The sequence below is a fragment of the Balaenoptera acutorostrata genome, chromosome 15 (assembly GCF_949987535.1).
Source record: "Balaenoptera acutorostrata chromosome 15, mBalAcu1.1, whole genome shotgun sequence".
Classification (NCBI taxonomy): Eukaryota; Metazoa; Chordata; class Mammalia; order Artiodactyla; family Balaenopteridae; genus Balaenoptera; species Balaenoptera acutorostrata.
Genome location: NC_080078.1, coordinates 48,848,237 through 48,860,932, shown reverse-complemented (window position 1 = coordinate 48,860,932; position 12,696 = coordinate 48,848,237). Strand labels below are relative to the sequence as shown.

The window sequence follows — 12,696 nt, the reverse complement described above, 5'->3', positions numbered from 1 at the left end:
AGATTATAATGTACAAGGCACTGAGCTCGATGCTTTGGGGAATTGAAAAATGAATTCAGACAGGAATCCTGTCCTCAAAGACCTCAGCATCTGAGAGAGAAAATAAAATATTCTATGTGGTGCCTTATTTCTCCTTATTATTATAGTCAGATTTTTTTTTCAAAGATTCAACATGCTCAGTTCAGCCCTTTTAATGGCTGTTTTTAGGGTGACCTGTCATTATGGTTTGCCCAAGACTTTACCAGTGTTAGCACTGAAAGGCCTGTGTCTCAGGAAACCCCTCAGTTCCAGGAAACTGGGAGAGTTGGTCACCCTTGCTGTTTTCTTTAGTGAGTTTGTAATTTTTTCTCTGCTTTTTGAGGTGTGCTGAACAAACTTAGAAAAGTATTCAGATTCTACTGTGAAATGGAAAACATTACAGAGCCTTGGTCTAAGGGAAAGAGCCCTGGGCAGGGAGTCAGAACCTGAGTTTTAACTTTAGCTCATGTGCTTGCTATTTGCAAGTAACTACTGTAATTCTGTCACTTTCAGTTTCCCCATAAGTATGATAGAGTTTATAATATGACCTTAATTTTTAAAGTATCAAATAATTGTTAGAAAGCATTATGAAAGATAAATGTGAGCTTAACATAGTATGGTTTGAAATGGGTCTTTGGTGCTGTCCTGGAATTCAGCTAAGAGGATGCCAGCTCTACCAGGAAAGTGTGACCATACTCTACAGAGACTGAGTCTTGTGGTTATACGACACCACACTCTGGGAGAGGGTCAAATAGAGTCCAAAGACAATGCAAGACACTTCTAAAATTAAGTTTTAAGTATATAGAACTTTGAGTTTATTTATTCTTTTTTATAGTCTTAAAAATATGGGATATTATTTATCAGAAAACTCACTGAGTTATTTTTGATGAGTAATACTGTTTGCCTTGGGAAAATTATAGGTCTGATGAAGTGGCTTCCCCCCCCTCACCCCACGAAAGTAGGACTTAGAATTCTATATATATCTAGCTTAATTGTTTGATTTAATTCTATATATATCTAGCTTAATTATTTGATTTAATTGGTGAACTTCCTTGAATATGTCATCAGGTCCTTTTTTTTTTTCATTAATTAATTTATTTATTTTTGGCTGTGTTGGGTCTTCGTTTCTGTGCGAGGGCTTTCTCTAGTTGTGGCAAGTGGGGGCCCCTCTTTTTTTTTTTTTTTTAATGATATTCTTGTCTGCTTACATTCTTTTTTTTTATGTATGTATGTATGTATGTATGTATGTATGGCTGTGTTGGGTCTTCGTTTCTGTGCGAGGGCTTTCTCTAGTTGTGGCAAGTGGGGGCCCCTCTTCATCGCGGTGCGCGGGCCTCTCACTATCGCAGCCTCTCTTGTTGTGGAGCACAGGCTCCAGACGTGCAGGCTCAGTAGCTGTGGCTCACGGGCCTAGTTGCTCTGCGGCATGTGGGATCTTTCCAGACCAGGGCTTGAACCCGTGTCCCCTGCATTGGCAGGCGGACTCCAAACCACTGTGCCACCAGGGAAGCCCCCAGGTCCTTATTTTTACTACTTCAAATAATTTCTCAGAATAGCACTGTTTAAATGAGATGCCAGATAGGGATGATTTTTACTTTATATTTTTCCCCAGCTTTATTGAGATATTATTTGTATATAACATACGTAAGTTTAAGGTGTACCATATGATGATCAAATACATATATATATATATTGCAAAATGATTACCACAATAAGGTTAGTTAACAATTTTCATCCCTTCACATAATTGCAATTTTTTGTGTATGTATGTGGTGATAACATTTAAAATCTACTCTCCTAAAAGCCTTCAATTATATAATACAGTGTTGTTAATTACAGTCACCATGCTGTGTATTAGATCCCCAAACCTTGTTTATCTTAAAGCTGGGAGTTTGTATCCTTTGATGAACATCTCCGTTTCCCTCTGCCCCTGGCAGCCACCATTCTACTCTGTTTCTATGTGTTTGGCTTTTTTAGATTCTGCATATAAGTGAGAACATACAGTATTTTTCTTCCTTCGTCTTGCTTATTTCACTTAGCATAATGCCCTCAAGGTCCATCCATGTTGACCCAAAAGGCAGGATTTCCTTCTTTTTTATGGGTGAATAATATTCCTCTGTGTGTGTGTGTCTGTGTGTGTGTGTGTGTCTGTGTCTGTGTCTGTGTACACACCACATCTTTTTTATCCATTCATCTCTTAATGGACACTTGGATTGTTTCCATACCTTGGCTACTGTGAATAATACTGCTATGAACATGGGAATACAGATATCTCTTCAAGATAATGACTTTACTTCCTTCAGATGAATATCTAGATGTGGGATTGCTGGATCATATGGTAGTTCAATTTTTAATTTTTTGAGGAACCTTCATATACTTCCTTCAGATAAATATCTAGATGTGGGATTGCTGGATCATATGGTAGTTCAATTTTTAATTTTTTGAGGAACCTTCATACTGTTTTCCATAGCAGCTGTTCCAGTTTACGTTCCCACCAACAATGCACAAGGGCTCTCTTTTCTCCACATCCTCACCAGCCTTTGTCATCTCTTTTTGTTGATGGACATCCTGATAGGTATAAGGTAACATCTCACTGTGGTTTTGATTTGCATTTCCCTAATTATTAGTGTTGTTGAGCATCTTTTCATATACCTGTTGGCCATTTGTATGTATGCTTTAGAAAAGTTGACTTTTACTTTATTCATTGAAGACTAATTGTAGAGATAATCATATCAGGAAAGCGATATACTGTCACATTTTCTCCTGCAACGGAAGGAAGGTAATTCCCTAGGAATATTTTTTATTTTAAAACTTGTATGAGGGCTTCCCTGGTGGCGCAGTGGTTGAGAATCTGCCTGCTAATGCAGGGGACACGGGTTCGAGCCCTGGTCTGGGAGGATCCCACATGCCGCGGAGCAGCTGGGCCCGTGAGCCACAATTGCTGAGCCTGCGCGTCTGGAGCCTGTGCCCCGCGACGGGAGGGGCCGCGATAGAGAAAGGCCCGCGCACCGCGATGAAGAGCGGTCCCCGCACCGCGATGAAGAGTGGCCCCCGCTTGCCGCAACTGGAGAAAGCCCTCGCACGGATCGAAGACCCAACACAGCCAAAAATAAATAAATAAATAAAACTTGTATGAAAACAATCAGTGAATTTTGATATGCAATTTCAAACATCAAAATTTACACCTTTTTTGTGGCTTATCATTATACTAGTGCTGCTCGTACTAATTAATTATACACATTAAGCTAAAACAAATGTGTGTTTTATATTTTAGTTTGCACTGGGTGAATGACCTTCCTAGAGCACTTGAACAGGTAAAAATCTTAGTGTTGATTCTAATAGCCTGTGTTATTTTGCTTATTATTAGCAACTTATAGATGTTTCTGTTTTTACACAGAAACTTACAGATGTTTTCCATTTTATATTTTTGACAATTGGAAACGGAAGCAAATAAAAAATTGATTATCTTCTGTCGGCCAGATACACTTGGTGCCCTTTGGCATATTAAGAAGTACATTAGTGACTCCCTGTTCCCTGAGAATTAAGAAATCTAATTATGGAGATGTTACTAAAGTTTTCATAAATATTTAAGACTTGTACAAAATAGTACTGATATCATAAGACATTTTCTGTGCGGCTTTCTTTTCTTCCTGAATTGCCTATAAATTTTTCGTGGGTGAGAACCTATTTGTTCCTACAGTGTTTGTATCTCCCCCATGCCTTATACTTAGGCAATGCTAGTAAACGCTTCTTGGTTGATATTGATCAACAAACAGGTGAAGGGTGGGTAAAAAGCATCGTGTTCAGAGGAGGGAAGGAGATCCCTGTGGCTTGGAGTGGCCTAGGAAAGCTTTAAGAGGAAGGAATTTCTTGAACAGGGCCTCAAAGGGTAGGTCAGATTTGGAGTGGGAATACACTCCAGGAAGGCAGAATCCCGGGATAGAGGGGAGGTGTAAGAGGCTCAGGAGCCTGAAAGGACAAAGAGGAAGGCTGCTGGAGAATTAGTATAGTGCCAGGGTGTAGATGAGGAATATTGTGACCAGATTTAGGCAGACTTAGGTGACAGATTAAGGAATTAGGAGTTTTTTCTTAAGGCAATTCAGAGCCACTAGAGAATTTTGAAGAGGAAAGTGACATGATTAAAAAGCTGGTAGGCAGGATACTAACTACCATATCTTAAGCATATACTGTTTGCCAGTCACTGTGCTCTGTTTTATATATGTGTTAAATAACTCTGCAGGATAGCTTCATTTTGCTGATTAGAAAACTGATACTGGAAGTTGGTGACATGGAAGAGAGACTGTTTCAGTGCCCAGGCATGAGATACACTAAACCTATGTGGCAATGGTAAGAGTTAAAAAGAAGAGAAAGGTATTTAGGACTCTGCAAAGTAAGAATCAACAGTTTGGTGGCTGGTTAGAGCTGAAGATCAAAAAGAGTCAGGAGTCAAAGCTTGCCTTAAAGTTTTGAGTCTGGATGCCTGGAGAATAATTAGTAAAAGTAGGGGAAAGAATGGTAGTGATCAGATAAAGGGAATAGAAAATGGTAATTAACAGAAATATGGCATTTGGAAAGGGAGTTGGTTTGAGAAAAAGTGTTGTGTGTGTGTTGGATGTACTGGGGAAGGGGAGGGAGTAAGTTTACCAAGAGACAGATGTTCATGGCGTACAGGCAGCTAAAGACAAGTTTAGAGTTCTGGGAAGCTCAAGGTAGAGATTGGAAAGTGATCCTTGTGAAAGCCATGGGAACTGATAAGCCCTCTGTGGTAGAGAGAAGCTGAAGAGAGCTGAGGACTAAATTCTAGGTACGTTATATTAGAGTTTGGTGGCAAAAGAAAGAAGTAACACTAAAGGGGCAGAAGAAAAAAACTAAAAGATTTTACAGTCGGTTTGCTTATATACTGTTTTGTAATTGCTTCATAATGTATTAAATATAAATTCAAGATGCATACTTGAATTAGAAGAGCCTCCTGTGATTTGGGTACTGATGCACTTCAGAATCCACCCTGTCCTGTAATGTTCCTCGTTGTTGAGAATAGTCAGAGTCAAAACTAGTTAAAGATTGTAGTTCTAAGAGTCATTGAGTAAACACTTATGATTCTGGAATTCATTCTGGCCGCTATTTTGCTCAAGTTATCAATTAAAACTGGTTTTTGTTTTAAAGCTGAAAAATAAGTTGGTTACTTCTTAATTCTGTATGTTACTGGATTAATATGTTAATATTTTAACTAAAATGTTGCTAGATTAATGTTGTGAATCATAATGGTTTCTCTGTAAATCAGCTTTTTCTGCATAATAAGCCACCTCAACTTTTTGTTTTAAAAATAATTAGCTCATAATTTTGTGAATTAGGGATTTGAGCTGGACTTAGGAAACTCTTCTGGGTCTGGCTTGGCTCACCCGTGTGTCTGATCTGCCAGTGGATTGTGTTGGAGCTGTCAGATGGCTTCAGCTGGGACGCCTGGCTCATCTCTGCTCCTCTTCCTCTCATCCTTCACCAGGCCAGCTCAGGCTTGTTCACAACGTGGTGGCCAGGCGGGGCTCCTAGAGAGCAGGTGGAAGCAGCAAGGCCATTGAGACCTCGGCTTGACACTGACACACTGTCAACTTGCTCTGCATTCTTTTGGTCAGTGCAAGTCACAAGGCTAGCCCAGATTCTAGGAGGGGTTAGTAGGCTCCATCCCTTAATGGGTGTTGTTGCAGAGCAGCGTTTCAGAGGGCACAGATACAGGGAGGATGGTGGTTTTTGTACTCTACCACACTTTAAAATTTTTTTCTTTCAATATTTTACTGATTATAAGAGTCAGTTTTGTCTATTATAAAAAATTGAAAACATAAAATATTTTATAGATATTAACACTATCAGTAAATGTCTATCTTCACAACAATATTATACTGCAATGCCTTTCTGACAGTTGGTTGTCTAAGTGTTATTTATTAAATTATCTGGTTATTAATTTGACAAAGTAAGAATGGTAATCATAAAATATTGATCTAGATACCATATATCCTTTTAATATTTTTATATGTCAAATTTTGAATAGTTTTGTTGTTTATATTTATTACAGATTCATTATGTTTTAAAACCAGATGGAGTGTTTATTGGTGCAGTGTTTGGAGGTGACACTCTCTATGAACTCCGGTGTTCATTACAGTTAGCGGAAACAGAAAGGGAAGGAGGATTTTCTCCACACGTCTCTCCTTTCACTGCTGTCAATGACCTAGGACATCTGCTCGGGAGAGCCGGCTTTAATACGCTGACTGTGGTAACTATCAAGAGAATTGAGTAACCCATTAATTACACAGTTCAGAAATAATCGCTCTCTCTTTTTATCTTGATAAAGGTAGGAATGTAAAATTTTTTATACATTACCTGAATAAGTAACTCAAACAAAGAATGTACCTCAGTTAACAAGGAGGCTGTTTTCTAAGACATGCTACTCCATCACAATCTTCAAATCCAGAGTTAGGTGTAACATGAGAGTTAGAGCATCCCAGAGGAGGAGGGAACGGGGTGTACGGGAGCATTCACAGCATTGCCTCTACCACCAGCCCTCAAGTGAAGTGGTGCCGTGTGAGGCAGAAATGAGAGCGTGCATTCACGAGGCCCAGGGTTAGATCCAGGTAGAGAAGGGAGGACGGGGGCTGTACACCATCAGGGCTGGAGAGATCTGGGAAGAGGACCCGAGACCGTCAGCGATGAAGAAACAAGGAGTCACCATGGTGCAGTGATGGTGCAGGGTGCTGGTGTCTGACAGTATAATTTGGATCCTTACCTTGCCCCTTTACTAGCTAGGGGACTTTGGGGGATTTACTTCACCTCTCTGAGCATTCATTTTTTAAAAAAAATGCAAATGTTACTCACCACAGGTGGCCGTTAGGATTAAATAATTTAAAGGGTGTAAAGTGCCTGGACCTTCACAATAAATGCTCAATAAGTACTAGTTCCTGCCTTCCTCTCTCCTCCTCCCTCTACTCCTGACACTTTCCAGGCCAAGGCTTCCCTCAGGGACGCATCCGGACAGTGATTCCCCCTTCAAACCTCCTTCAGCAACAAAGTCATTCTAAAAGATGTCATTACTGCCTTCCAGAGAATGGACTTGTCATGATTTTCCAAACCCCTCAGGCCTAAAAACATCTCTAAACCTGATTAGAAGAAATAGGAATTTTTTTAATGAAAAAAGCTTCTCATTGCATAATTAGAGACTATAAACTTAAAGTAACTTTTTAAGGAGATGTAGTGTGAGTATATTTCATAAAATTAACCTACCGAAAATGGCTTGTCCTATCCTTCCGTGCTTTGATAGAAAGCAAGGGGCGTAGACCAGCAGGGCCTCTGATGTTGGGAAGGGGTTTCCCTTCCAGGGAAGGGAAGAGACAGAGACTGGGAACTGACGACAACCCTCACAGAGTGATGTTGAAGAACTCGTGCCCAGTCAAACAGGTTAGTCAGCAGTATTAAGGGACTCAAAAGTCATTGCCCATTAGGAAAAAGATGAGACGTCTACTGAGTCATCAAAAGAAAGTTAAATTATGTTAACTACTTGCAGTTTTCTATGGTTGTAAAATGAGTTGTGTGTTCTAGAAAGATTTCTACTAAAAATGTTTAACCTGACAGTATAACATTTCAAAGCCTACATTTCTGTTAATTGGGAATTCAAATAATTCAGAATACCTTCCATATACTTCTCCAAAATTGAGCAGGATGACTCAAACATTAATATAATGCAAAAATATTGCTGTATAATCTTCTCTATAGTTTGTAAAATTAGTTGCTAATTTAATATATAAAATCTATAGAAATTTGTTCCTTGAGACATATACATTGTCTCTGAAGTGCTGTATTAACATTGCATCCTAATTCATTTTCTAAAACTCCCATGCAAGAAAGCTTTTATATAATCAATTATACAGGTTTATGTTTCGTACAACATTAGATATATTACTTTTATACTGCAATGGATTTTTATTTTTAAAGTGAAATCAAGTTAAATTAATATCATGTAATTATATTTACATTTATATGACCCTCTTAGTGAATTATTTTTAGAGTTAGTTGGCATTCTAAATGAAGCTCATTTCCTTTTAGAATAGTTTCCAGACTAGTATATTAGAAGAAAAGTGCAAGTATGGTCCCCATCTTAATTTGAATAAGACCTTTGACAAGGCTATTGTGGTACTCTTTTGATTGAGAAGGAGATGGTGCTTTTAGTTGCTTTCGTTGAATTGTTTTCAAAGGATATTGTTTAATGGTTAGGCATTAGCCTGGAAGGAATTTTATTTTTAATCTTAGAATCTCTTTTTAAAAATAATTTCCCAATGTAGAAAAATATATAGAAGGGACTATCCAGAGATGGTCTTATTAAAAAGTGCACATACAACCTGATCCATGCATATGTTTTTTAAAAAAATGAAAAAAAACACAAACCATGTATAGAGAGAGTAAGAGAGTGGGTCCAAAATGAACAGAAGTCTCCTTCTGCCTTCTGACACCCCATTCCTTTCCACAAGGATGACTTTGGTTAACTGTCTTGTATATCCTTTCAGAACACTTTTTCCTCACAGACTGGAGTACAGTTATATCACCTAAATGTACATATGCAACAATATATACTCTTTTGCTTTTTTCTATATGCACTCTTTTTTTTCCCCCAGTCAGTAACATATCTTGGAGATCCTCCCCTACAAACATACATCTACCACATTCTTTTTTGACAGCTATATAGTATTTCATTGAATAGATATACTTTATTTAACCTGCTCTCTGTTAATGGACATTTAAATTGTTTCCGGTTTGTTGTTTGTTTTTTTAATACTCTTTCAAAAAATGCTGCAATGAATTTCTTTTACATAATCTGTCAGATCAGTTTCTAGCAATGGCATTGCCTAGTCAAAGAATCTATGCATTCCAAGTTTTGACAGAGTAAAATTACTCTCCATAAGGTAGCATTAATTGGCATGCCTCATCGACAGTGTATGTTAATCCGCCGCTTATACTTTTGTTTTGTATCTCTAATGTTAAAAAAAAATAGTAATTGGTCATTTTGTTTTACATTTCTTTAGGAATTAGAATGGATATTTTTGATAAGTGTTCCTTAGGGTTTTGTGCTTGATTCTGTGCAACATTGAAGTCCAAAATTGGGAGGTGTAGTTAACATATTAGATAAATGTACAGAATACAAAAAGATCTAGATACTTCAAAAGTGGTTAGTGCCAATAAGATGAAGTTTGAGATACGTGCAGCATTTTGATAGCAAACTTGAAAAAAAAGTGTCCTATATTCAGGGCTAGTTTCCAATGTAGACAAACTCCTACATCTGAGTGGTTAACACAGAGTTTTTATCACATCACAGCCATGCTGGTTGGGCAGCTCCTCTCCATCCTGTAGTTGTGCCATCTCGGCCTTGTATCCTTTAAGGTCACTGCAGCAGAGACGGCCTGGAAAAGGCTCACTAGCTCTTTATTACCTTGCCTCCACCTCACTTTTCTTTTGCCAGGAGAAATGTCTGGGGTTCTGAAGTGTCAAGGAGTAAGTACCTGGATGTTTGGGGAGCATCAGTGGTCTCTGCCTCTGTACCACCAGTGAACCCCTGTATCAAACTTCAGAAAGAGTGGGGTATCATTGCTCAGCAGTTCACTTGAGAAATAAACTGTGTATGTGCCAGCCATGTGCCCTTTCCTAAACTAGTCCATGTAGTATTGCTGCATCACTGGGAGTAGAATGTAAGCATCTTGGGAGATGACCCTTTTTGGCTTGGTTCTGGGTGTCACATTTTGAGAGAGAGTGAGATTGATATTGACTATGTAGAGAAAAATGAAGTCAGCACATGTAAGGATCTATAAATTTTGTCTAGAAGCCTAACCCCTTCCCCTGAAAAAATTATAGTGTCCTGGAAGAGTTTTCAAAGACTTGAAGAAAAGGGTAATTGTTTGCAGAGTACAGAATAGACTTTATTCTATGTTAATCCCAAGGAGAGAATTAGAACCAGTTGATGGAGTTATAGAAAGATTACTGTTAGAATGGCAAGCACTTATTCTGCAATTTGAAATCTTTGTAAATCAAGTGTAAGCCAGATGACATCTGTGAAGAATACTGTAAAGAAGATTCCTGCTTACCGTGAGAGATTGGTCTGGGCAATCTCTACAACCTCTTTTCTAATCTGGATTTTTGGTAATGAATGCTAAAGGATTTGTCTTTCTTTTTGAATAGGACACTGATGAAATTCAAGTTAACTATCCTGGAATGTTTGAATTGATGGAAGATTTACAAGGTAAGACACTTTAAAGAATTTTTAGACTCCATTTGAGAGTCGTATTTTGAGGGCTGACTATGGCAAGCACTGGGGCCAAGCACTAGAGATACACTGGGTGAGGAGAAAGCGGACTGTCTTCATGGAGTTTATACTGTAAAATGGGTGAGGCTGACATGAGGCAGCTGCCACAAAGATAAATGTTAAACTAGAATTGTGGTAAGTGCTGTGAAGTAGAGGAACTTAGAGCTGTGACTGCCTGTGAAAGGCTGGCAGGACTTTCTTTTTTTTTTTTTTAACATCTTTATTGGAGTATAATTGCTTTACAGTGTTGTATTAGTTTCTGCTGTATAACAAAGTGAATCAGCTATACATATACATATATCCCCATAACCCCTCCCTCTTGCGTCTCGCTCCCACCCTCCCTTTCGCATCCCTCTAGGTGGTCACAAAGCACCGAGCTCATCTCCCTGTGCTATGCAGCTGCTTCCCACCAGCCATCCATTCTACATTTGGTAGTGTATATATGTCCATGACACTCTCTCATCTCGTCCCAGCTTACCCCTCCCCATTCCCGTGTCCTCAAGTCCACTCTCCACGTCTGCGTCTTTATTCCTGTCCTGGCAGGACTTTCTTGAAGGAGCATGTGAGGGTGGTAGAACACCTCAGTGACTTTCTCCAGCAACACTTGGCAGCTCAGATCCAGGCACAGGTAGAAAGAAAGCAGGTAGTTGGGTTAGTATAGGATTGGGGGTTGCCAGGGGGTTAGGTGGGATAGGTCCTGGTGTGGCAGAGTCAACAAAGTCCTGTCTGAGGAAGTGATGGTTGTGCCCTAAAAAATGAAGCGGGGTCACTAGGCAAAGCAGGGAGGAAGTGAGTCCCAGGCACAGGGAACAGCCTGTGCAAAGGCCCTGTTGCAAGAAAGAACATGGCAAGAACTGAAAGAAGGGCATTTTGGCCAGAATACAGGGAGTAAAAAGAAAAGTTGACTGATTAAATTGGTAGGTAAATGGGAGCCTTGTAACCTTTGTTAAGATTGTCTTTATCTTAAAAGGCCCCTTGAGGTATTTTAATGGGGGGAGGGGTCATGATGTCAGATTTGTATTTTTTTTTTTAAATGGATTGGCAGATAAACTAGTAGGCGACTTAACGGCTGGAAAGCTTACTGAGAAATGATGGTGGTTAGGACTAAGGTGGTGGCAGTGGAGATGGAGAGAAGTGAATGGATTCTGGAGATATTTACGAGATAATTGTGACAGTTCTTGCTGATGGATTACACATGGGCCGATGAAGGAGAGAGACATTTCAAACATAGCACTGAGTTTCTGGCTCTCCTAGCCAGATAGATGGTGCCCTTCATTGATAGAGAAACAGTAGAAGATGACCAAGTATGGGCAGGGACAGCTCTTGAGTTCACACTTGGGCATGTTGGGTTGGAAACGCTTTTGAAACAGCTGAAACAAGACGTCAGGTAGGCAGTGGAGTGTGTGGCTGTGTAGCTCAGAGGAGGCAACTGGCCCAGGTAAACATTGTGAGTCACTTGTGAATAGGTGGTGTTGGAAGCAGTAGAGAGGTCATGGCCTGGGAGAAGCTTTGAGGAGCAGCAAGGACACAAACCCAACCTCCCAACCCCAAAAGGCTGCTGACTGAGGGGAAGGCTGGAGAAGTGGTTTGCTCAGAGGAGAGCCTCAACTTACGTCAGTGAGAATTTATGAGGTCTGATTTTTTATCACGCAAATGGCATAGACAGTTTTGATGAATGGGGGAAGCTGAAGGCATCAGAAGTGTGTTCTCTGAAACCAAAACTCTGCTTACCTGGGGGAGCCTTAATCTGTATCCTGAAAAATTGTAAGATGATTTAAAGCAAGTGAATTATAAAAATACATACCTCATGTTTGTTTATAGATTTAATAGTTTTTCATAAGCACTGTTGCACTTGCTTCTCTAATAACCCTCTGGTAACTACTTTACCCCTGTCCTACAAGTCAGAAATATCAGGCCCAAAGAGAACACTTGCCTGTTAGTGGTAGAACTGGGCGCTAAACTCTTGCCTTCTTGACCCCTGTTCTGGCACCCTCTTGACTGACTCTCCTGCTTCTTGTAGCTGCCCATTTGTAACAAAGTCCATTTTACCCATCATTCAGCCTCCTCTGAGTACGGTGCTTCTGTCAACTTTATAAGGGGAAAGATATGTAGTCAAAAACTTACTCTTGTAGTCACGCTTTTTTTTTTTTATTGGAGTATAGTTGATTTACAATGTTGTGTTAGTTTCAGGTATACAGCAAAATGAATCAGTTATACATATACATATATCCACTCTTTTTTTAGATTCTTTTCCCAAATAGGCCATTACAGAGTATTGAGTAGAGTTCCCTGTGGTATACAGTAGGTCCTTATTATTTTATATATAGTAGTGTGTATATGTCAAC

At 39.4% G+C, this 12,696-nt stretch overlaps 1 protein-coding gene across 4 annotated transcripts in view; it reads left to right on the top strand.

The window, feature by feature from the left end:
• The window catches only part of NDUFAF5 (NADH:ubiquinone oxidoreductase complex assembly factor 5), a 35,477-nt gene that overhangs the window by 10,589 nt on the left and 12,192 nt on the right, over positions 1–12,696 (top strand). For 3 of the 4 annotated variants that reach the window (XR_009005377.1, XM_057528948.1, XM_057528947.1), the window contains exons 6-8: positions 3,293–3,332; positions 6,086–6,283; positions 10,228–10,288. Coding sequence is in view for 3 of the 4 variants with exons in the window: in XM_057528948.1 (XP_057384931.1) it covers positions 3,293–3,332; positions 6,086–6,283; positions 10,228–10,288 (299 nt within the window). In the remaining variant the exon portion in view is untranslated. The remainder of the gene's footprint in view (positions 1–3,292; positions 3,333–6,085; positions 6,284–10,227; positions 10,289–12,696) is intronic. The other variant, XM_057528949.1, reaches the window with a different exon arrangement.